The 27,088-nt window shown below is 34.2% G+C and overlaps 1 protein-coding gene across 1 annotated transcript in view; it reads left to right on the top strand.

Moving 5' to 3' along the window:
* FYTTD1 (forty-two-three domain containing 1) overlaps positions 1–25,855 on the top strand; it is a 31,445-nt gene extending 5,590 nt beyond the window's left edge. Inside the window, exons 3-9 of the mRNA XM_068971730.1 lie at positions 7,014–7,162; positions 13,448–13,560; positions 16,572–16,668; positions 17,069–17,130; positions 18,500–18,574; positions 21,719–21,845; positions 23,486–25,855. Of these exons, the coding sequence (XP_068827831.1) occupies positions 7,014–7,162; positions 13,448–13,560; positions 16,572–16,668; positions 17,069–17,130; positions 18,500–18,574; positions 21,719–21,845; positions 23,486–23,584 (722 nt within the window). The 3' untranslated portion in view covers positions 23,585–25,855. The remainder of the gene's footprint in view (positions 1–7,013; positions 7,163–13,447; positions 13,561–16,571; positions 16,669–17,068; positions 17,131–18,499; positions 18,575–21,718; positions 21,846–23,485) is intronic.
* Positions 25,856–27,088: the final 1,233 nt, after the last annotated feature.

Raw genomic sequence — 27,088 nt, 5'->3', positions numbered from 1 at the left:
TCCTACGTTTAACAACTGATATGCCAACATATCCTCAACATATACCTGTAACTAAAATTAGACGGTACAGAAAAATTTATTCTTCCCTAATAATTTTCTTGGATAGCTGGACTCAAGAGAATAAATCTTGTGACAGGTATTTAGCTATAGAAAATTAATATTTAATTCCAGTGATTTATATTTCGAGGTTTCTTTATAAATGTTACTCAACATACATATTTAAGTATGATTTATATTAAAATAATTTTAGAGTTCATAGAAGCCAGAAATACATTTGTTTATGTTAATCATTTGTTAAATACCTGATAAATACTCTGAACTGACCAGCTTGTTTGGGTTTGTAAAGACACAGTCTTTTACTTCAAGGAACTTCTGGTGACAGATAAGGTGAAAAACACTTGAGTTGAGAAATATCATAAGAGAAATTCTGATAGTATTATAGGATTTTAGATAGGCATTTTGTGCTAAGATAATCGGTGGTAATTTAATCAATAAGGTGAAATAGGATCTCCTTCATGAAGGATCAGAAAAGCTTTCCTTTTACAGAGATTATGATCTCAGCGTTGAGCTAAAGATCTGCAAGTGCCTTAGGATCTTTTAAGATTGAATTTGTGCTTGTATGTTCTCCACTTCCATGTGACAGGGCCTAAAATAGAACAGCTGCTCCTGTCACTGAATGTTCAGAGAGATATGGGATTTTCTTAAGCTCTGATTGGTTTGGATAAGTTCAGATTTCCACATTGTAATGGCAGTGAGAATGTTAGGTTGAGGTAACAGAATAAGCAGAGAGCCCTTACCAAATAATCATTTATTTTTGATGACTGAACACATAAGAGAATAAAGTTTTCACAATTCTATTCCTGAAATGTAATTTAGTCACTCAATGCATATTTGTACAAACAACCTAAATGTTCTTCAAGGATGGAATACTATACAACAGCGATTATCAAAGTGTTGTCCAGAGATCCTAGGGAATCCCCAGGACTCAAGGGGTGTAAACAGTCAAAGTTATTTCTATAATAATAGTAACACAGTAATTGTTTTCAGTCTTATTCTCTCATGAATGTACAGTGGACTTTTCCAAAATCTACACAGCATGTGATCAAACAGATTGGATGCAGAAACAGAAAATTTCCTATTAAGCCACACAGTAAAAAGATTTGCAAAAATGCAAATCAGTGCTTCTCTTCTTATTAAATATTTTTGTTTAGGAAAATAATAGTTGTTTTTCATTAAAAAATGTTTTTTGCCCTACATTTAGTGAACTTTAAAATTGCATCGTTTATTAAATGTTTTCATTTGTAGTATGGCTTGTTGTTATTTTTAGTCCCTAAGAGTTTTGCAACTCCATGGACTGTATCCCACCAAGCTCCTCTGTCTATGGGAGTTCCCAGGCGAGAATACTAGAGCCGTTTGCAATTTCCTTTTCCAGGCTATCTTCCAGACCCACGGATTGAGCCCTCATCTCCTGCATTGGCAGGCAGATTCTTTACCACTGAGCCAACAGCATACCACCCTTATAGTATGCTAAATATCAGTAAACATAAACTCATGAAAAGAAAAGCCCTTTGGGGTCCTCAGTAATTTTTTAAGAGTATGAAGAGGTCCTGAGACCAAAAAGGTTGAGAATGCTGTCTCTTTTAGATGTAGAAGAGGCAGGGAAAAGTTTGTGTGCTGATTTGAAAAGGAGCCAGTAATACGATTGCATACACTTTGTGATACGATATTTTCTAGAAAATCCCTCAAATCTTCATGTAAGTGATCTGACTGCAGAAATTAAGCAACAGGATGTGTCTGTGAAAGAAATTCATGAAGGAATTGGGCTGTAGATACAAAAGAAAGATGAAAATTCCTATGTTTAGTTTTAGTTCTCAACATTAGTTGAACCTGTGGAGGTTTATAAATTAGGCTGATAGTCTGGCTGCACTCCATTGCTACTCAACCAGAATCTGCAGAAGTAGGATCTGGGTATTTTTGAAGTTCCGTATGTCCCTCTAACACATGACTAGTGTTCAACTGCTGCTCCGGTGAAGCTTAAAATGTGGAAGGATCTTCACAGAGGTAGTAGTTGAAGTAATGAGAATGAAGGTACTCTGGAAAGACAAGAGAACTTTCTAAAGGGGCTAAATGAATGAAAACTGAGAAAAGACTATTGCACGAAACATGACAATGAAAGGGTGAAAAATAGAACTGTTGCTAAAACTGAGATAGAGCTAGTGAAGTTTGTTCAAAGGTAGAAAAGGAAGAAGAAAGGGATGATCTAGGCTTGTTAGAAGGTAATGGAGAAGCTGTTGATAAATAACAGATTGTAGAAAGAAAGGGTGATGAAAATGGGAACAGTGACTATAATAAAAGCACCTAGGAATAGAATTTCCTTTTATTTGTGTGTTTTTTTAAATTTTATTGAAGTATAGTTGTTTTACAGTATTGTATTAATTTCTTCTGTACAGGAAAGTGACTCAGTAATATATATATATTTATATATATTATTTTTCATATTCTTTTCTATTATGGTTTATCCCAGGATATTGAATATAGTTCCCTGTGCTGTATAGTAGTGTACCTTGTTGTTTATCCATCCTGTATGTACTAGTTTGTATCTGCTAATCCCAAATTCCCAATCCTTCCTTCTCCACCTCTTTTTATTCTTGTTAATGAGATTTTTTTCATGAGTATTTCTCATCTAAGCCTCAAACTTTGGTATAATAATGGATTCCTGCTCTCTTTAAACTTCCTCTTTGTTCTGCTAATTCACTCATTCTTTTGGAATACATTCAGATTTCCCTGTTCCTCTCCCAGTCCCTTATTATGTTATGTTTTAGTGCAGTAGCATCCAGAATGGTTTCACTGTCTTCTGTCTTCCATTCAGTATAAGATACTGCTTCAAGACTGATATATAATCATCAATTCCATTTCCCCCTCAATTCCTGTTCAAGTATAGTCTTTATCCCCACTTAGAGCCCTCTTATTTGTGCCTACCACCTCATTCACTTCTTATCCTTTTCTCTAGATTCTTAGTACACTGTGCTTGCCTATGTCTTTGTATTGTACTTGTCACTGTTTGCCTTATTCCTTATTCACATCGTTTGTGTTTTGTAGCTAGCTCTGTTCAGTTCAGTTCAGTTGCTCGGTCGTGTCCGACTCTTTGTGACTCCATGAATCGCAGCACGCCAGGCCTCCCTGTCCATCACCAACTCCCGGAGTTCACTCAGACTCACGTCCATTGAGTCAGTGATGCCATCCAGCCATCTCATCCTCTGTTGTCCCCTTCTCCTCCTGCCCCCAATCCCTTCCAGCATCAGAGTCTTTTCCAATGAGTCAACTCTTCGCATGAGGTGGCCAAGGTACTGGAGTTTCAGCTTTAACATCATTCCCTCCAAAGAACACCCAGGGCTGATCTTCAGAATGGACTGGTTGGATCTCCTTGCAGTCCAAGGGACTCTCAAGAGTCTTCTACAACACCACAATTCAAAAGCATCAATTCTTCGGCGCTCAGCTTTCTTCACAGTCCAACTCTCACATCCATACATGACCACAGGAAAAACCATAGCCTTGACTAGATGGACCTTGGTTGGCAAAGTAATGTCTCTGCTTTTCAATATGCTACTAGGTTGGCTGCAGTCACCATCTGCAGTGATTTTGGAGCCCCCAAAAATAAAGTCTGACACTGTTTCCACTGTTGCCCCATCTATTTCCCATGAAGTGATGGGACCAGATGCCATGATCTTCATTTTCTGAATGTTGAGCTTTAAGGCAACTTTTTCACTCTCCTCTTTCACTTTTATCAAGAGGCTTTTTAGTTCCTCTTCACTTCCTGCCTGCCTTTTCTGTCATAGCTGTTTTTTTTCTCTTTGGAAATGTACCAGATTATATTCTGCCTTTTGTTATTCTTTAATTGTTTGGAAAAGTGTTCAATTTTTCGAGCCACAGAAACTTGCACTTAGATCCTGGCTCTGCCATTTTAAAACTATGACCTCTGGGTAGTCACTATTCTTTGCCTCATTTTACTTGCAAAATTGAGATGTTAGCATCAGCTTCATCAAGTTCTCATTTAAAGTGCTCAGAACAGTGCCTAGCACAGTAATAGATCCTTCATTATTTAATACAAATAAAAATAGCAAGTTGTTACAGATTTAGTTTGAACTAGAGACTTCCCCAACATGCTTGATTTTCATTTGGTTACAATTCTAGAAGGAAATCACACATAGAGTAGCAACAATTTGATCTTAATATTTTAAAAAGTTGTATCTCTATTGCTTTTTTGATGATTATAAAAGTAATAAGATCGTTACTTTTAGTCCTAAGGCAGAGCACCCAAAAAAGGAACAAATCTACATGAATTCCCTACCATACGGAGTTGCCATGCAGATAGAATCCACGGGGAAGTGATCTGTAGGGATGAGGAGGCTGTAATTTACTGGAGGATGAGCAGGGTCAGAATTAGAGTGATACCTAGGTCTAGATCTAGATAGATACCTTGGGCCTAAAATTTAAGGTGTCATTCATTCTCAAATTTTGTGCCTTAGGCGCCTCTCTTAACTCACCTAGTCTTAGCTTGAGGGGAAGGGATAATGATTGCCACTGACTGTCCTGTGCCACAGAAACAAACCTTAAGTTGCACACTAGAACTTGAAAGAAAAGCTTCTAGAGTCCCTGCAGCGCCCTCTGCTGACAAAGCCTAATATTAAGCCAACTGGTAAGAGACATGTTCCAGTAACAGAAGTAGGGCAGTAAAGGCAATAAATTCATAAATGGTTCAACCATCATAACAGGTTTTCCTAACTGCCTTGTTGAATTCTGGTCTCAAAATTGGTATACCCCAACAAAGCATTATGGAATTAGATATTTGAGAATGACATGTATACATGATTATGACTTAAGAGATTCATCACACACATTAGTCCTGAGAAATCCTACAGTAAACTATTTTAAGTTTAGTTTGACTGTGAAGCAAGTTGTTAGACCTGTTACCACATTGAAGGTGTATATTATTACGCAGGATTCCATTCTAAAGACATTCCCCCACAAATTAGAATTAAGAATAGCCAATATCACAATTGTTACTTAGCATAGTCCTCTGGAATTTCTGGCCATTGCATTAAGAAGTAAAAGAATTCGAGGTGTAATTATTGGAAGGAAGAAGATAGTATTATTTGTGAGTAATATGATTGTCACTCAGAAATCCCAAGAAAATAATTTGAAAAACTATTAGAACTAATAAGTGAATTCAGTGAGATAGCTCATTAGAAGCTATTCATTGAAACCTCAGTAGCTTTCTGTAATCCCAGGAATGACAATATGAAAATTATTAATAGAGATCTTTTTTGAGATTAATAACATATGAAATACCTGTAATAAATTTAATTAGAACTGTACAGGACCTATAGGGGAAAAAGCTTGAAACTTTACTATGCCAATTTAGTGACCAAAGAAGAATGGGTGGAAAGACAGCACATTCCTGAATATTGTAAAGATATCAATCCTTGAAAAATTAGTTATAAATTTAAAGTAATTCTTATATCGGAGCATCAAAGAAAATTAGACCTTGATCCTGAAAGACTGATTATGAACATGGCAGTTTGGGAATGAAAGATTTTACAAAAAAAAAAAAAACATGGAAAGTGTTCATTATTGCTAGTAAACTACCAAATGTGATGAGATTTTTTTTTTATTTCAAACATAAAGTGATAAAGATTAAAAAGAATAATAGTCAAAGTAGTCAATGATGTGGAAAAATGGGCACCCTTATGTTCCTGGAAATATACATAAATACAGTCATTCTGGAGGAGATTTTTCACCAAAATAATCAAAATCCTTAAGAATTTGCTTTACTCTTCGATACAGCATTTTGACCTTTGGAAATTTATATATTGAAGAAATGATCATGGATGTGTATAAAAATGTGTTATCTATAGTGTTATTGTAATGTTATTTATGGTAGAGTAATTCTAGAAGTAACTGAAATGGTTTAGTGTAAATATTAAAGATATTAGAATTAAGGATGGCCAATATCACAGTTGTTACCTAGTGTAATTCACAATATTCACAATACAGTGTTAACATAGACTACAATGTAGTATTTTGGGTGTGAAATATGCTTGCTGGAAGATTGACTTGGCCTGCTTTCTGGGCCCATGATACTACAAAATTGTCTTTTGTGTTGCTTAAAAACAGTTGAATCTAAAAGTGTTAACTTGAAATATATGTGTATAAGTAAAATACTAGAAAAATGTAAAATGTTCATAGTTGTTATCTCTAAGTGGTGACCTAATAATGGTGGTGACTTTTATATTGTTATTTATACTTTATATATTTTTAAGATTTCTGCAGTTGAACATGTTTACTATTCCATAATTAGAAAATGAGTGTTTAAATAGATAAGCTATATAATGGAAGAGTGAAGTCAGTAATGTCATGTGCTGCAGAGATTAAAATACTCATTGGAGTTTATTGAAGAGTTTAGCAAAAGCAGTTGGAATAGAGTAAGACTGAAAACAAAGAACCCAGATTGCAGCATAGTAAGTAAACAGGAGATAGTGATTCCACTCTAAATCAGTGCCACCAAACAAGTAAAGTGTGAGGCACCTGTTAATAATGTATTTTATTTAACCCAGTACCTCTGAGATACTTTAATAATGTATGATTAATATGAAATTATTAATGAAATATATTTTCTTTTGTTACATCTCAGTTCAAATTAGTCATATTTCAAGTACTCAATAAGCATATGTGGATAGCAGCTGCCCAGGGAATGTTGAGACTGTTCTCTTTGTTGAGAGTAATTCTGAAGAGAAGATAGCTAGGAGGAAATGTGAGAATCCTCTAGTCCTTTGCAGTCCATTACCAGCAGCAGAACCCTTTTCAGTGCAGCTGATAAAATATAATAAAAGAAGTATTATATAGTAATAAATGAAAAACTTTCATGTTCTCCACCCTGCTTAAGAAATACAGTATCCTGTGACCTGTGTGCCATTCAATTGATTCTGAGATTGTTTTTTCCTCTTCTCCTACAGGTTTTGGTAAGAATAGTCTGAGCCGTAGAGGAAGAGTGATGCCTGGGAAGAGACGTCCTTATGGAGTTATCACTGGCCTTGCAGCTAGGAAAGCAACTGGAATTCGAAAAGGAATTAGTCCTATGAATCGACCACCTCTAAGTGACAAGGTAGGATGATAGTTAATCCTGAATCAGAAACTCTGGGACAAATGAATCTGTATTCAAAACAGGACACGACTGAAGTGACTTAGCAGCAGCAGCAGTTGGGGCTTATATAAAAAATTTAATAATTATATAAAAATTTGATAAAATTTCACAGACGTAGAAAACAAACTTTCAGTTACCAAAGGGAATGGGGGGAGGAGGGATGAATTAGTATGGGATTAACAGATACGAGCTGCTATACATAAAATGGATAAGCAACAAAGATTTACTGTATATCACAGGAAACTATATTCAGTATCTTATAATAAAAAGTAATCTGAAAAAATATATATATTTACAACTAAATTATTTTGCTGTACACCTGAAACTAATGCAATATGTAAATCAACTATATTTCAACTAAGGAAAAAAAAAGAAACTTTTATTTATACTAATATTTTTGTGAATGAGCTTGAGAGAACATTTTATTTGAATATTTTGTTTTTTTAATGTAGTACTTTGGGGCTTATATTGGAGAAGGCAATGGCACCCTACTCCAGTACTCTTGCCTGGAAAATCTCACGGACGGAGGAGCCTGGAAGACTGCAGTCCATGGGGTCGCTGAGGGTCAGACACAACTGAGCAACTTCACTTTCACTTTTCACTTTCACGCATTGGAGAAGGAAATGGCAACCCACTCCAGTATCCTTGCCTGGAGAGTCCCAGGGACGGGGGAGCCTGGTGGGCTGCCGTCTATGGGGTTGCACAGAGTCGGACACGACTGAAGTGACTTAGCAGCAGCAGCAGTTGGGGCTTATATAAAAAATTTAATATTAAATAAAAATGATTGTCATTCATGAAGAATACCTAAACTTCCACATTATCAAATATAAACTTTTTTTTATAGGTTCTTGACTTTCCTTGTGCACGTGCCCCCGTGTGTGTATACAGTTTTTAACAGATGTGTATCAGCAGTTTTTAATAGGTTACTGATGTATAATTTTATACTATAAAATTAATTTAAGTGTACAGTTCAGTGAATTTTAGAAAATTTAGAGTTGAACAATCATCACAATAATTAATTTTAGAAAAACATTTCTATCACTCTAAAGAGAAATCTCATGTCCATTCACAGTCATACCCCATCATATGCCCCCAAGCAAACACTAATCTACTTGCTGTAAATATATTATAAATTTGCCTTTCCCACACATTTCATATATAGGCATACCTTGTTTTATTACACTTCACTTTATTATGCTTCACAGATACTGCGGTTTTTACAAACTGAAGATTTGTGGCAACTCTGCATTGAGCAAGTCAGTTGGTGCCTTATTTTCAACAGCCTTTGCTCGGTTTCTGTCTCTGTGTCACATTTTGGTGATTCTCACAATATTTTAAACTCTTTCATCATTGTATTTGTTATGGTGATCCGTAATCTTTGATGGTACTATTGAAAAAAGATCAAAACTCACAGAAGATGAAGATGATGGTTAGCATTTTTTTAGCATAAAGTATTTTTAAAGTAAGGTATGTACATTCTTTTTCTAGGCATAATACTGTGGCACACTTAAAGACTACATTATAGTGTAAATATAATTTTTATATGTACTGGGAAACCAAAAATTCTTGTGACTAAGTTTTTTGTGGTATTTATTTTACTGCAGTAGTCTGGAACAAAATCCCCAGTAACTCCAAGGTATCCCTATAAATGGAATCATACAGTAGTATGTGGGCTGGCAGTTAGTTGTATACTTTTGAGGTTTATCATGTTGTAGCAAGTCTCAGTACTTTATCTCTTTTTATTATTGAATAATATTCCATCATATGGATATTCTGTGTTTTGTTTATCCATTCACCAGTTGTTGGACAACGTTTTCATTGTTTTCATTGTTTTGGGTATTGTAAATAATGTTGCTTACATCCCTGTAAGTATGTAGGGACACAGGTTTTCATTTCTCTTGGGTGGATAACTGTTTGCTCTAGTTTATATTTTTAATTAGAGTTATATTTATTTACCCACTGTAAATTAACTACTTTTCAAATCTTAATTGACCTTTTATTTGCATCTCAATGGAGTAAATTTCGAATTGGCTAAATAAAGCATTACTTAAAATAGTTTCACACATGGTTTTTCTTTAATTTCTTATGTTTAGTAAGTCTGAGCCACCAAGGAATTTAATGTTCTACTCTGTTGTTTTTTAACCTGTTTGGTTTCTCTGATTATGAAAGTAATGCATATTTTAATTTAAAAATTCAGGACATGAATCATTTCTTAAAATATCTTAAGAATGTATTCTGGTTAACCACAACTCTCTTTACACCTTAACTTTTCAGTTCTGCTATCACCAACAGCTATCTCTAAAACTTTATCACAGAACTTGATCCAGTAGAAATTTAAGATTACAACATGTGGTATAGTCTTTTGAGTTGTTTAAAAGTAGTAAAAATTGAAAGTGTTAAATTATAGAATACTTACAAGCTCTATAAATTATAGAATAATGTACTGAATGGTAAGATATTTTTATTCATAGACTGAATGATTTTAGAAAAGGTATGGTTTGAAATTTTCTGTTTCTTAACCTTTCTCTCAACCTGAATGTAGATTAATATCTGAATAGGAATGACTATAGTACTTGTGAAGCAGATCATTTTCTAGCAATTTACAAAATTTCTTTTTACATATAAATAACTTATACCATCCTTTCATAGTCATTAAATGAATTACCCAAATACTTTAATATACTTAGAAATTTTATACCTTAAAAAAAATTCCTGACTGTAATTAGACATTTTGTTACTTTATCTCTTCCTTTCCACAGTTTATATGAAATAGTAAGGTTTTATTTCAATAAAAATGTACATTTTCTTACAGATTAAGTGAATTACTAAGTGGGATGTGCTATGACTAGCAAATGACTGTGCTATGAGGGGAATGAACATCTCTAAGAATGAATTTTTTTCTTTTGTTCAGAGAAAGCTTAAAGTATCTGCCAGGTGAAAGTTCTTAAGGAATTTTTCGACTGGAATTTATTACCTTGTCAGTGTCAGTTCTATAGCATTTTCCTTTTAGATTCACAATTTCCTAAAACTGAGGGTATGCTATGTTTTGTAGAACTTTTAACTGGACTGTAATAGTACTAAACTATTTAGTACTTCCGTAAACTTAAAAAAATAACTGCATAATTAGTAGTTATTTTCTGCTAATGGGTAGTTTTGATCATTTGTCTGATTTTGATAGTTTATAAATACCTTATCTTCATACTGTGGAATTCAACAGTAAAATAGGAATAAATGTTAATGTGCAAGACAGTGTGGATACATCTCAAAACATCATGCTGAGCAGAAGAATTCAAACACAAGATACTGTGTACTATGATCCTGTTTCTTTGAAGTTGTATAAAAGGCTGAACTAACTATAGTGACAGATCAGTCATTGCCTGGTGTTAGAGTCATGTGAGGGAAGGAAATTGCAGGGGGCATAAGGAAACATTTAAGGTTAAGGGTACTGTTTTATATCTTGGTTATGAAGTGATTACATGACTACATGTAGTTACCCAAATTCATCAAACTGTACACTTAAAATTTTATTACTTTAATACTTAAGTGATAAAATACTACTTTAATAGAACAACATTCAAATAGACTACCTTAATTTCTTTCCCTCAAGGAATAATTTTTTATATCAGAATTCTTTAGAGAAAACTTACTGCTTTGTAAACACTTTTATACACATATACAAACCTTAGATTCATGAACACAAATTCCCAATACATTATTGGACTGTTGACAGTTCTTGACCATGTATTCATCATTTAATTCATGTTGACTGAATACTCAGTATGTCCTAGATGCAAGGGATTCTGTATTAAAATCCCTGTCCTCATGGAGAACTCAAATAAATATTAAATAATTTATCACACAGATAACTAAATGATTATAATATGGCAGGTATTTTGAAGGAAAATGACATGTGACAGTAATATTATAGAAGGAACTTTTACATTTACCTATTAAATGGTCTTTGGTGTTTTTATTAAAGACAAAATATTAAGCTCAGAATGGGCTATCATTAGTCTGATTTCATAGCATTTCTTATGTATGGTTGATATTCTTTATTCCTGCTTTTACATTTACTTCTTTTCTAAGTATTCATGAAAATGAAGATTATTGTAATTTTTGTGTTTTTTAATCTGTATCTTTGGGATACTTCTCATATTTTTAAAATACAAGGGAATCTAGATTAAGTAAAAGATACAGTTCATATTGTCAAAGACTTTTGAAAAGCCTTCATGGAAAATATGGAAGCCTGAATTAGGCTTTAATGATGGACTGAATTTATGTGGAGAGAGAAAAAATGGACATTTCATGTGCTAATATTCTGTGACATTGAGTTTTTTTAATTTCTATTTTTCTACTCAGGTTTCTTTGCTACCACAACCTCCCTTTTTTCCTTCTCACACGTTTTGGAAATTAGCTCTCCTTTTTTTAAAACTATTTGTATTGATATATAATTAATTTATAATATATTAATTTCAGGTGTAGCAAGTGATTCAGATATATGTTTTCAGATTATTTTTCATTATAGGTTATTATAAGATATTGACTATAATTCCTTGTGCCATACAGTAGATCCATGTTTCTTATCTTTTTTATATATTGTAGTGTGTATATATTAATCCCAAACTCTTCATTTATCTCTCTTCCCCTTACTTGCTATCCATTTGATAACCATAAGTTTGTTTTCTATGTCTGTGAGCCCATTTCTGTTTTGTAAATAAGTCCATATATATCATTTTTTTATATTCCACATATAAATGATACCATATATTTGTCTTTCTCTGATTTACATCACATAATACGTTTTAAATCTTTCAAGGATTCTAAATTGTTGATTTTATTTAGCATGGAATGCAGTATTTGTATTTGGCCTATGTCCACCTTTAAACCTACATTCCACACCATTATCTTCACCCCCTCCTCTCTACCATAAACATACCTCGACATTCCAAGAATCTAGTCATAGTTTCCTCTTTCATATCTCCTTTCTCTTTGTGCATATGCAAATCTCTCTCTGTGTTATAATGTTATTACTGTACTTCACATATCTTCCTATTACATAACTTACCACAGTATATTATAATTACCCATTAATATGCATCTGTCTCTTAGACTAGATTACTTGAAGATGAGGACTATACTTAGATATCTTTCTATATCTGACTAATATTATACTTCTCCCATTATAGATACCTGATAGATATTTGTTGAATGCCCTCAAGAGACAGAGCTGCTCTAAACATTTTGTAACTTGTCAAATTCTTTATATAATGGAATTCTCATATAATGGAATTCTCAACTTGAGTTTAAGCTGTGCCCACTGCAGGAATTCAGTCTTTAGTTGTTAAGATAGATTTCAGAGAAACCTATTTGCAAGGGGTCTAAGAGCCTCTTGTGAAACAGCTCAAGTTATGCCTCTGCTGAGTCTGAGTCATGTCCGGAAATTAACCAGTCTTTTTAAACTTGGTGGATGCCCTGACAAGTGACTATTTGCAGGGGTCCTGGGAGGGAGCAAATTAAAAGGAAGACTGACTCTAAATGCTGGAGGGTAAGAGTGATTGTGAGCACACTGTAATACACTTTGTTCCCACAAAAGTCTTTAGACATCTCATAGAAACAAATAGACACCAAACAAAGCTTAAAACACAAATTCAGTAAAAACACTAAAATCATAGAAGCACAAGCCACACTGCTCAGGACCCTCTAAGAGAGCAAAAGACAAAGGAGAGATAACATATCTGTTCTATTTCTCCTCTGACCTAAAGGTTAACTTTAGTCCAGTCAAGGTCAAGGAAACCATCAGGGATTGCTTGGCTAGCACAATGGTGCTGCACCTGCATCAGAAATTTGGCTCTCTTACACCTTCACTTGATATCAAAATCATATTTATATGAAAGATTTCCAAATTTTCATTTCAGGCTCTCTTGATTCTTCTCTTGAGTTCCAAAGCCATGTTTCCTCATCACCTGTGTATCCCTCAGAGTATCTCAAACTGAACATACCCAAAATAGAAAAAATTCCTTCTTCTGTTTGAATTCTTCTTTTGTTGCAAGTATTTTAAGTATAATGTGGTTATCTTTTTGGTCACTTAGACTGGAAATATTCAAGTTGTTTTAGCTTCTTTGCCTCTCTAATCTGTACATCTAAGTAGTGGTCAGTCCCTGTCCATTCTGCTTCAGAAATGTTTATACATAGTAGGTTATAGAGCATGAAGCAATCTAATTAACATAGTTTCTTGCTTTCTAAAAGAATATAGAACGATATTTTCCAGCATTAAAAAGGAAGGCAAACCTTCTGAGACAAAATGAAGTGCAGAGAAAACCAGTTGCAGCTCTCAAGAGACCTAACCAGTTAAATAGAAAGTAAGTACTCAAATATAAGACAGTATTATGTTATCCTTCATAAATAAAGGTGGACTTCTTATACTGAGAGTTCAAAGCAATGAATTTGCAGTGATGTTGTAGTTGTCTGGTCATTTTCGAGACAGATACTTGGTATGTCTGTTTGAACACTCAGTATGGAAGCATTTAGTTACAGCTTCCTTATTTCTTAGAACCAGTGTTATTGATGAATTTAACTAATTATAGACTTCTTAAGAAAAACATCACTCTGTTTCTTTGTTTCTCTTGACATATAGAAAAAAACTGCAAAAGATGATTGTTTTGGTAAAAACACCTCAGCCAGTATTATTCACAATTTTGAAAGCTGAATTTGTTACATAGTCTCAGTGGCTCTTAACAGAATAGTAGTGTATGTTATTTGTGGGAAAAGCAAACCTGAAAGGATTTTTCATGAATACTTCTTAAGCTTAAATTATTTATTTGTCTATGTCCAGTCTTAGTTGTAGCATGCAAGATCACTCATTGATTGTGGTGCGTGGGCTTCTCTCTAGTTGTGGCATGTGGGTTTGGTAGTTGTGGTGTACAGGCTTAGTTACCGTGGAGTATGTGGATCTTAGTTCCTTGATCAGGGATTGAACCTGTGTCCCCTGCATTGAAAGGTGGATTCTCAACCGCTGGACCACCAGGGAAGTCCCTAGCTGAAATTATTTTGATATTAAATTAAAAAAGGTATGTCCTGTGATTCCTCTCCTGCGAGGTCCCCAGAGCAGTCAGATTCACAGAGACAGGCAGCAGAGGAGTGGGGGCCGGGGGCTGGGCGGAGGTGGGCAGTGAGTTGGAAGGGGAACAGGTTTAGTCTGTGAAGGTGAATGTTTCTGGAAATGGTGGTGGTGGTGGTATGACCACGTGAATGCACTGAATGCCACTGAACTGGCCGAAGCGGTAAACTTTACATGTATTTTACCAATTAAGGATATTTAAAATGTTAAAAAGACAGTTGTTTAAAATGTGACCTCCTATTATGGTACCTCTGCCTTATTGACTATGCCAAAGCCTTTGACTGTGTGGATCACAACAAACTGTGGAAAGTTCTTAAATAGATTGGAATACCACACCATGTGACCTGCCTCCTGAGAAATCTATATGCAGGTCAAGAAGCAACAGTTAGAACTGGACATGGAACGGCAAACTGGTTCCACATCAGGAAAGGAGTACGTCAAGGCTGTGTATTATCACCCTGTTTATTTAATTTATATGCTGAATACATCATGCAGAATCCCAGGCTGGGTGAAGCACAAGCTGGAATCAAGATTGCTGGGAGAAATATCAATAACCTCAGATATGCAGATGAAACCACCTTTATGGCAGAAAGTGAAGAAGAACTAAAGAGCCTCTTGATGAAAGTGCAAAGAGAGTGAAAAAGTTGGCTTAAAACTCAACATTCAGAAAACTAAGATTATGGCATCTGGTCTCATCACTTCATGGCAAATAGATGAGGAAACAATGGAAACAGTGACAGACTTTATTTTTGGGGGCTCCAAAATCACTGCAGATGGTGACTGCAGCCATGAAATTAAAAGATGCTTGCTCCTTGGAAGAAAAGCTATGACCAACCTAGACAGCATATTAAAAAACGAGAGACATTACTTTGCCAACAAAGTTCTGTCTAGTCAAAGCTATGGTTTTTCCAGTAGTCATGTATGGATGTGAGAGTTGGACTATAAAAAGCTGAGTGAAGAAGAATTGATGCTTTTGAACTGTGGTGTTGGAGAAGACTCTTGAGAGTCCCTTGAAAAGCAAAGAGATCCAACCAGTCCATCCTACAGGAAATCAGTCCTGAATATTCATTGGAAGAACTGATGCTGAGGCTGAAACTCCAGTACTTTGGCCACCTGATGGGAAGAACTGATTCATTTGAAAAGACCCAATGTTGGGAAGGATCAAAGGCAGGAGGAGAAGGGATCGACAGAGGGTGAGAAGGTTGGATGGCATCACCGACTTGATGGACATGATTTTGAGTAAACTCTGGGAGTTGGTGATGGACAGGGAAGCCTGGTGTGCTGCAGTCCATGGGGTCGCAAAGAGTTAGACATGACTGAGCGACTGAACTGAACTGATTATGGTACTCTGTTCTCTGTAAGGATGAAGTAGAAGTTGACAAGCTGTGAAGTTTTATTATTTCAGTTTCAAATACCATTTATTCATCTCTTATAAAAGATAATTCAAAGCCAAAAAAAAACCCTGAAATGAAGTTTTTGTATATGTGGAATGGCTATAATTGTAACTTTACTCAACTGTCATCTCTTTGTTTTGAAAATCAATTGGGAGTACTTATTTTTGGAAAACAGGAACTTCTCAAGAATTTGTCAATTACCTGAGCCATTAATGAATCCTTGTTAATTGAGATGGCTAGGGAAATTATGCATTTGAGCCTCTATAAGGTTGGAGGTAAGATAAGGTGACATGTTAAACATTTATTTATAGAAATAAGCAGATAAGTATGAAAATTTGTCTTTTACCAACTTTCTGTAGAAATTAGAAATTGGTGAAAGTAAAGTCAAACATAATTAAGGTTACAATATTCTGTGCAGGAGAGAGTATACAGTGGAACAGTATGAGTTTTTGTGTGATTTATATTAATGTAATATGTATTAAGAGTGAAGGAGAGCAATGTATATGAGTGAAGGAGAGAGATTTGGAGAATATGTTATATTTCAATATTTTCTCTTATTGTTTTTTTAGCAGTTTGACAGTGAAGTACCTAGGTGTGATTTTCTTTGTACTAATTCTTTTAGACAGTTGAATATTTGTAAGATAAATTAGTTCCAGAATTAACCAGATTGTTATATGATATCTGTAAATCAGATCTCAATAGCTTCATGTAAACAAGAACATAATTGAATCTTTGTGTTTAGTATACCTCAGTATTTTAGCCTATGAATTTAACTATTTTTGCTTATTTTTTCAAGATGTTTCAGAGTTGTTAAGTGGCCGACTTTTCATGGTACATGTGTTTTTTTTTGTTGTTGCAGAAATAACATTCCAAATAATTTTACCAGGAGTGGAAATAAATTAAGTCATCAGAAAGACACTCGTCAGGCAACTTTTCTTTTCAGAAGAGGCCTGAAGGTATAAAAAACCCTTGACAGTGTTTTCTTTTTACACAAAGGATCCTGACCATCCACCTTTAGTAGTCATCAATTATAGACATGACCCATGATCAAGGTAGGGTTTGGGTTTAGAATATGGAGAACATGACATTAGATTAATTTTTTCCCCTCTTTTCTCTTTTGTTGTCATCAATGGCAGTATCCTATAAGAATTTAACATGTTATTTAGGAATAATTTTGTTTTTATTACTTATTCTGATACAGGAACCCTAAGAAAGAGGTGTTGTCAGAATAGGCACATGCTCCTCTCCTGCATTCAAACCCACCACACAGGGTTATAAAGTTACACGGCAGGATAGCTCTTTGGATTCGAATCCTCTGCTTTCTGTGGGATCTACTGCTTTTTTTTTCCCCTTCAGGTTCAGGCCCAGTTGAACTCAGAACAACTGCTAGACGATGTAGTAGCAAAGAGAACTCGTCAGTAAGTTTCAATTTGTTTTTCAAGATGTGATTTCAAAACTCCCAGAATAGTAGTGACCTAAATTACTTTGTGCCACAGTTTAAAAGAAATTAAATGAGACCCAGAGTGAATTAACCATTGAGCCTGAAATAAGTAAATCCTGTTTTGTTTTTGTTGATTTTCCCCAAAAAAAACATTTGGCATTTTCATATGTCAGTGTTACACGTTTTAGCAGCAAATGCATTACTCTGTAGTTTTTTTTTCTGTTTATTCCATTTTAATGAAATAGCTCTTTATTTTTTTATAATTGCTTTATACAAATGAACCAGTTCAGGGAATAAGTAGAAGAAAATCAGTAGAGCTTTTAGAATATTTATACATTTTTAAAAACAATACAGTGTTTTCTTCTTATATTGCTTTTTTCCTCCTTACCCCGTGAAGATATTTTAAGAATATGTTTTTGTCTCTTAGAATTGCACTGCAAGTATAAGTTGTAACATTCCATCAGTATGACCAGAGTTTAAAACTAAATCATTTAAAATTATGGCTACTTCTTAGAAAACAAAGCATATATCACATGATCATGGTTCAGATATGATACCTTCTAGAATGGTCATTATTTTGAGCAGTTGGAGTATAAGAATGGCAACTATTTGAACTTCATGCTGATAGTATTCTTTTGCACTGGAGTTTGAGGATCAACATATAGAACAAAGCACAAGATACTTGATCTGGTAACAGTGTAATGTAAATGTCAGATTTTGACCTATATAAATATAAAAGTAAAGCTGATAGAAAGTGGGTGAAGAGGTGGAGGGAAGGAACTAGAAATACTATTATCCTTTCTTACAAAGTGGGTAGGAGAAAATGTCAAGAGATACTGCTGGAGAAAGAAATTCAAATGTATTTATAAAATTAATAAAAGTAAAATAGTGATACAGCCATCAAAATGTTTCAAAGTAGGAAGAGAAACTAGATAGTGTGATGAGCTGAATCCTATGATAGCAAGATATTATTACCTAAGTATCTTGTTTAGTGAACTGGATTTAACTAACAAGCAGAAAATCAGGAAGTTAAAAGTGCTGCCTCTGGGGAGCAGGAAGGGAGAACAGTGGAGTGAAGGATTGTTGCTTTTTATTAGAAGCTTTGCTGAATTATTTGATTTTTTTATGTGCATATATCTGTTACATGGAAAAATATTTATAAATTAAAGCATCCAGTTCTTATAACCAATATGCTGGTTAATTATATCATGTTGGGGCTCAGGTATCTATAATTTCTGAAAACTTAGAAAAAGTAATGGCTACTTTAAAATGTATGTTTTATGTAGAACACACAGTAGGATTTATAAACTTTCATTTTAATGAAATTTTTGGTTTTTTGAAACTAGATGGCGAACTTCCACCACAAATGGAGGAATTTTGACTGTATCCATTGATAATCCAGGAGCGGTGCAGTGCCCAGTGTAAGTCTTTTTTTTCTTTTTGGAAAAAATTATAATCCCTCAGTATGTAAGAGAATAGAAAAATATTTGACTCTGCTCAAGAGTATGATGTCCAAGTTAGGATAAACTGAGACAAGGAAACAATACAAAGTAGAAATTAATATAAAGTTAAAAGTAGAGACTTCCTTGGTGGTTCAGTGGTTAGGACTCAGTACTTTGAGTGCTGTGGCCCAGATTCAATCCTTGATTGGACAAGGCACTAGGATTCCACAAGCCACATAGCATGGCCAAAGCAAATAAGCAGACAAATAAGCCAAAAACAACTGAAAAAGTTACATGTTTTGGACTTCATTACATACACATCGGCCTTTTTTTTAAAGACTTCATAGTATATTCTTTTATTTTTGTTGTTTAGTTGCTAATTCATGTCTGTGACCCTATGAACTATAGCCTCCAGGCTTCTCTGTCCATGGAATTTCCCAGGCAGGAATACTGGAGTGGGTTGCTATTTCCTTCTCCATGGGATCTTCTTGACCCAGGGATCAAACCCAAGTCTCCGGCATTGGCAGGCGGATTCTTTACTACTGAGCCACCAGGGAAGCCCATTCTTTAATTTAAATGACCTTAATTAACTTCACCATTCCATTATATTTATTGTATTATAAACTTTCTAGGTTGAAGCTGGAAGTGATATTGCCTGGGGTAGGGGGTGAGCTGAACCCTGATTTCACAGGCAAGATGTGAGATTGTAGCACTCTCACGGTCAAAATTACAGTCAAAATTCCTCCATTTGTGTTGGAGATTGGGCTGGAGGTAAAGGATCCATTTCAAGAAAGTTCTAAAACCATATTATCAAATTCAACCTGATAATTGACCTAGCCGTGGAAAAACCTCATTGGATCCTCACTAGACCGCACTGTAACTCTCACTCTTAAATTTTTCCCATCAAAAAGTATCAGGAATGAAAATCTACGTTGTGTACTTAAAACTGAAAGAAAGTCCTGTATCAGCCAGTGGTCTAGCAGATTGGCTAATTTCTTGGAACTTCATGCAGATGTACTCAAGCTGACACAGCAGAGGAAAATGTATGTGTCGATGTGTGTGACCCATTAGTAGGTTATGAAATCAGTTATGTGAATTGTGATGAACATATTTTAAAAATAATAAATTTTTTTAAAAATTCCTAGGTTTACAGAGTTTTTGTTTTACCTATACATCCATTTTAATAATTGAGATGAAAACATCAGATGAGTCTGTTAAGATTTTAGAGGTTGCTTTATTTTAGTTGAAGGTTAAGACTTGGAAATGACCAGTTATTCCAAATTGTTGAAAAGTTAGTAGTTTTACTTACAGAGGTATTCTGTGAGCAATTTATAAATTTTAGTCTCTAGATTAGTCTGTCAAGAACCAAGTATTTGGTTTAATTTAGCAAGGTTGCAGGATACAAGATTAATACCTGTTTCTATATACTAATAATGAAATATCAGAAAGAGAACATAAAAAAGAAAACTGATTTAAAATTGTATTTACAAAATGCCTAGGAATAAACTTAACCAAGGAGGTGAAGGACTTGTGTGTTGAAAACTGCAAGTCATTGATGAAGGAAATTTTAGATGATTCAAAGAAACGGAAAGATAATCCCATGCTCTTGGATTGGGAGAATTAATATCATAAAAAAGACCATATTACTGAGTTATCTGTAGAGTTAACGCAATCCCTATCAAAATACCCAGGACATTTTTCACAGAACTAGAGCAGATAAAATTTACATGGAACCCCAGGTGACCCCCAAATTACCAAAGCAATTCTGGAAAAAAAAACGAAGGTGGGAGGTCACACCCTGACATAAATCATAGCAGTATTTTCTTGGATCAGTCTCCAAAGGCAAAAGAAATAAGAACACAAATAAACAAATGGGACCTAATTAAACTTTAAAGCTTTTACATAGCCAAGGAAACCATCAACAAAATCAGAAGACAGCCTACAGAATGCAAGAAAGTATTTGCAAATGATGGCAACCAACAATGGGTTAAAATCCAAAATATACAAACAGCTTATACAAGTCAATATGAAAACAGTTCAGTCAAAAGGTGGGAAGAAGACCTGAACAGACATTTTTACAAAGAAGACATACAAATGGCTAGCAGGCACAAGAAAAGATGCTTAGCACCACTAATTGTTAAAGAAATGTAAATCAGAACCCCAGTGAGGTATCACTTCACCTGTCAGAATAGCTCTCATCAAAAAGTCTACAAATAATAAATGTCAGAGAGGATATGGAGAAAAGGGAACCCGTGTACACTGTTGGTGAGAATGTAAATTGGTTCATCCACTGTGGAAAACAGTATAGAGGTTTCTTACACATAGAACTACCAATTCCACTCCTGGGTATATATCTAGAAAAAAATGAAAACACTAAATCAAAAAGATATGTGCACCCCAGTGTTTTTCATAACAGCACTGTTTACAGTAGTCAAGACATGGAAGCAACCTAAGTATACATCAAGAGATGAATGGATAATTAAGATGTGGCACACACATATATATATATATATATATATATGCATATATATATGTATATATACAATGGAATGTTACTCAGCTATAAAAAGAATAAAATACTGCTATTTGCAGCAACGTGGATGGACCGAAAGAATGTTATACTTAGTTAAATAAGTTAGAGAAAGACAAATACTATATATTACTTAAATATGGAATCTAAAAAATAATACAAATGAATGTATATAGAAAGCAGAAACAGACTTGCAGACATAGAAAACAAACTTGTGGTTACATAGAGGGGAGAGAAGGCAGAAGGAAAAAAATCAGGTGTATGGAATTAACAGATAGAAATTACTATGTATAAAATAGATAAGCAACAAGGATTTACTGTATAGCATAGGGAATTAGACCCATTACATATAACAACCTATAATGAAATATCTACAAAAATACTGAATCTCTATGCTGTATACCTGAAACACACAATATTGTAAATTAACTATACTTCAAAAAATAAAAAGAACTGGTTAGGCAGGGTTATTGAGAATGTAAATAAAGTAGCCTCCATACAGTTGAACATGTGTACAAGTCAAGATGTCTTATGAACCAAGTGGTTTATTTCTCCTTTTGATTGTTTAACTGGTCTTAATTTTTTTCTAACAGAACTCAGAAACCACGATTAACTCGTACTGCTGTGCCCTCATTCTTGACAAAACGGGATCAATCTGATGTAAAGAAAGTTCCTAAAGGTGTCCCCCTACAATTTGACATAAACAGTGTTGGAAAACAGGTAAATTTCCCCCCCTGTATTTCTCTGGGCCATTGACTGAATGTTGTATAATGAATTACATAGGATGTCCTAACTATGCTGAACCCTAGAAAACTACTGGTCTATCTGTTTTCTGTCTCTGGATTTGCTTATTTCGGACATTTCATGTGAATCGGATCATATAATGTGTGAACCTTTTTTCACTTAGCATAATTTTTTCATGGTTTATCCACTGTGTATATCAATATTTTATTTCTTTTTATTCCTAAATAACATTCCACCATATGGATATATACTGCATTTTATTTGTCAGTTGATGGACATTTGGATTGTTTCCATTCTTTGGCTATTGTGAATAATGCTCCTCTGAACATTCATGTACATACGCTCACACAAAAACCTGTACATTCATGTTTTTTGTATGAATATATTTTATTTCTCCTCGGTAAATACCTAAGAATGGAATTGCTAGATCATATTATAATTCTGGGTTTAACTTTTGGGGAAGTACCAAATTGTTTTCCCAGAGAAGTAGCTGTGGTACCATTCCTTCCAGCGTGTAAGAGAGTTCTGAGTTTTTCCATGGCCTTACCAGCATTTGTTATTATCTGTCATTTGATTTTCGACATTCTGATGCATATCAAGTGGTGTATCTCACCATGGTTTTGGCAGTTTTTGTATTAACCTTGTAATCTTGTTAAAATACACTTTCTGCTTTTAATAATTTTATAGATTACTTAGGATTTTCTTTGTACGCAATCATGTCATTCTTTGACTTTCTTTCCAGTCTGTAAATCTTTTTGTTTTCTTCATTATGATGGCTAGGACATTCACTGCTATGTTGAGAGCATGTTTGCTTGCTTTGTCTCCAGACTTGAGAAGGCATTGTTTTTCACCATTAAGTTTGATGTTAGCAGTAGGCTGTTTTTATCAGATTGAGGAAGTTCCCTTCTATTTGTAATTTGCTGAGAATTTTTATTATGAATGAGTGTTACATTTTAAAATGTCAACTGTGGAGTGAAGATAAAATTTTCTGTATGGACAGAAATTTGACCAAATTTATTTTGCTTATTTTATTTTGTCAGTTGTTACTTTCCTTTCAGCCTGGTATTTCCATCTCTTTAAGAATTTTCTAAGTTACTTGTGATCCACACAAAGGCTTTAGTATAGTCGATGAAGCAGAAGTAGATGTTTTTCTGGAATTCCCTGTTTTTTCCTATGATCCAGTGGATGTTGGCAGTTTGATCTCTGGTTCCTCTGCCTTTTCAAATCCAGCTTGAACATCTGGAGGTTCTTGATTCATATACTATTGAAGCCTAGCTTGAAGGATTTTGAGGATTCTTTTTTTGCTAGCACGTGAGACGAGCGTAGTTGTACGGTAGTTTGAACATTCTTTGGCATTGCCCTTTTAGGGATTCTGACTCTAGGTTTCAATTCTAGAGCTGCAAGTAGACAACTGATTTCCCTAAACTTCACTGAATTCACCTATTTCATATGGGTGTTTCCCTCACACACACACACACACACACACACACATATATATATATATATGAATGTTAGGTATTGTTACTGTGAATTACCATTATGATCACATTATTGTACCAAAGCAAATGTGGGTTACAGTCAAGTTGTTAATTTTTGTTTTGTTTTGTTTTCTCTAGACTGGGATGACTTTGAATGAGCGATTTGGGATCCTGAAGGAACAAAGAGCCACTCTCACTTTCAACAAAGGAGGAAGCCGCTTTGTAACCGTGGGATAGATCCCATGTCAAAGGAACTTTTCAGTGATGACTCTTAAAAATTTAATTGCTTGAAGAGCTCATCACAGAAATTCAAGAAACTTTATTTCAAAATATTCACAAGGCTAAATAACTCTTATTTTTATTTTTGAAGTTTTTTTTAAACATGTATAAATACTGCCCTGAAAGAATAACAGGGAATATACCTATATGTTCTTAAAGATTTCATGGTTGGCCCAGACAGAACAATTCTCTATTTGACTTTTTTGATTCCTCATGCAGCAGAAAGAATGTGGAAAGATAGAAATTGATTATTTTATGATAGTGGTATTTAGGATCCCATCACCTTTGCCCATTTTTTACACCTTCCCATTGTAAATCTTGATCTTCAAGATTTGAAATAGCTCCCTTTGTTGCTGTCACTTATACTTTAATAGTGTTGGTGTAATAAGTGCAGTTGACTTTTCTTCATTAGGGATATAAAAAATTATTAGAATTTCAGTTTGGGAGTTAAAGATTTATGGGGATATCTGGAACTTCGTTCATTTTTCAAATAACATTAGCTTAATCCTCCAGAGTTGTAAATCTTTAATGCTGAACTTTCTTAAAATAAGAAATGTGACTCTGGGCATTAGCTTCTGTTTAAAATGTTGGTGTTTTAAGGCTGTAAATGGGTGTTTACAGAGTTATCTGATAGAGCCTAATTGGAGGAAAGTGCAGAGTAAAAATCTGGTAATTTGTGTGGAGAGAAAGTAGCAGGTGGAAGATGGTAACTGAGATGAAGACTTTAAAACCTAGGTCATAGGTATACTGTTTGGATTTAGTGTAGTTTTGAGTCTAGTGTACACAAAGTATTCTTCAGATGATATTTAGAATAATTATAATTAAAATGGATTGAGTTCCGTAGATATTTTGATAGGAAAATTAGCCATAAAGTCCTGGACTTCTTATTTGGAAAAGTTAAATTTTAAGTTTACTAAGTTGAACAGTATACATACAGCTCTTAAAAAAATGTATATGTCACAAGATAAAAAGTACAAAATTATAATAGAGTTAACATTATTATGACCTTGTTCTGTACCTTTGCTTCTGATTTCTTGTGTAAAGTTCAGGCATTTGTGGTGAGAAAAGGATTGCCCCTCCTCATACTCTGGAGGGTTAGGAGGAGTTAATTTGTTGTGCCAAGCTAGTGCTGAAAGTCCTCAGATGGTTGTAAATTTTAAGTTATGATATAATACCAAAATGCAGCAAAATATTAAAACTACAGATTACGAGTTTGGTCATTTTGAAGCTTAACTTTTTGATTTGCTGTAATGTTAAAACCTCTAAGTAGGTGTTAGTTTTCCCTTCAGTGTGTTATTTGTGTTGATTTTCCCTGTTAAAACACAAAACATTGTTATGGCTCCTGCCTGCGTTGCAGGGTATACTAGACTTCATTGTTGTTTCTCATGGTCCTTTGGTTACTTGGTTATGCTAGCCACGGAAAGCTATCAATAACAGTTTCATGCTTATACCAAAGAATTAAATCTGATCCTTAATATCTGGTATTTTGCTTGTAAGTCTACGGATAAGGGATTATTGGAAGCTAGTCATACAATTTGAAAGTAAACTCCAGTCTCTCTGTAGGCCAAGGACTCAATGCAAAACATTTTTGCAAGTATGAATACTTAGATTTGATTCATGAACAATACATTTTAGACTGGTTTAGAATTATTGATAACTTATTTTAAAACAAAGGAAAAGCAACTGAGCACGAGTTTGCTGTCTTTAGAGCAGTTTGTGAAAATATGGTATAAAGATGTTTTCATTTTCTTGTTCTTTTAAATATTATTGTACAGAGCTATTATTAATGTCTTCTTTTTAAATCTTAAAAAATCCTTCCAAATATTGATATTAAGTGCATCAAACAAAATGTCTTTGGTATATTAAACTTTTGCTCTTCATGCATCTGTAATTTCATTTTCTTTTTAAATATAAAATCTTGCCTTTGTTACAGCCAAATTACAATTCTTGAGTGCTAACATGTATAAAAACAAAGGAATATGCTCTTTTGGAGGAAATTTTTCCTTTCTTAGAATGTGGTTGTAGTCATCCTTTTTCAGTTATTAAAAGTTTTTTTTTTAAACAAGATGCAACTTAAATTTCCCTTTGCATCAAGGTGTGTAAAAAACATTGATGCAGTGCATCACAAAATGAACGTTTGTATTTAATGAGGAGATGCTTTACACTGTACTTTTTGGTGTTTTTTGGAAAAGTTACCTTTAGATCTGAAGCTGTTCATTTTTAACAAATAAAATATTACAGGTCTCTCATGATTTATTCTTAGCTAAAAAGATTGAGTTGTGGTTTTTAGATTGTTCTGTGTTACAGAGAACTTTGTAGTGACTATAACATTTAGGATTTGAAAAGCTGCCTAACAATTAAATTGGTAAATCAATTTAGACTCATATTGACATCCCACTAACTATCTTTTGACTGCTTCATTTATAGCTCCAACAAGAAGTAGTCAGGGGCAGTTAGAACTTAGAAAATCAAATTTTCTTAGAATGCAATATATTAGACTGAATGAATGTTTAGAGATCATCAGGTTGTTTTTTTTTTTTTAAATCTTGATTCAGTGATCCTCAGCTTTTCAAGACTTTATGTGTGATCCAGTCACTTTTAAGCTTAGATCTTTAATTCTCCATGAATGGAACACCCACAGAAAGTAGTGGAATGATGTGTGGCTTGTCAGATATCTAAGAAATGGTAATACCCATGCTTTAGCATTTGTAACATGGTAAGTAAATACACTCTGCCAGTGATAATTATATGAGATTTCATCACTTTTCATTCCTGTTAGGTAGACCTATTAAAAAAGGCCAGTGTTCCTAGTCAAACATTATGTATTTTTTTCTAATAGGTATAAACTTCACCACAATTTTAATTATAAGTAAATCATATAATACTACAAGTATGAAGAAACTTTGAATTTATTGCCCAATGGCTTTTTGTTATAATAGATATATCATATTTTGCTGTCAATAGCTTTGTAATTCACAGTGTAACATAAACAGTTTTGGGGTACCTTTTGTTTTGATTTCTGTTACTGTAAGGAGGTAAGAGTGAGAAGAAATAGCGGACAGAGAATGAATACACTGCAGAGAATGAATACCATACATTCTAAATGCAGGCAACATTAGGGCAGAAAATGATTTCTTCATTTCTGTTCACTAAACCTTTGAAGTCTCATCAGAATTATATGATTATTTGTTTTTTGCCACTGTTAAGAAAGAAGCATGAGATTTAAGCTTTCCTTAAGTTAAAAGCAAGTTATTTTTGCATAGATCAGTTTGGAGTTAACCCTTTAAAAATGACACCAATAAACTCCAAGCATTTACAACAAGAGTTTTGGACTAATGTGAACCGTTAAGAGGGATTTTCCATGTGGCTCAGATGGTAAAGTGCCTACCCGCAATGCGGGAGACCCGGGTTCGATCCCTGGCTCGAGAAAATCCCCTGGAGAAGGAAATGGCAACCCACTCC

Source organism: Capricornis sumatraensis, chromosome 1 (genome assembly GCF_032405125.1).
Source record: "Capricornis sumatraensis isolate serow.1 chromosome 1, serow.2, whole genome shotgun sequence".
In the NCBI taxonomy this organism is placed as follows: Eukaryota; Metazoa; Chordata; class Mammalia; order Artiodactyla; family Bovidae; genus Capricornis; species Capricornis sumatraensis.
The sequence above is the reverse complement of the archived record's forward strand: the minus strand, read 5'-3'. Positions and strand labels throughout refer to the sequence as shown.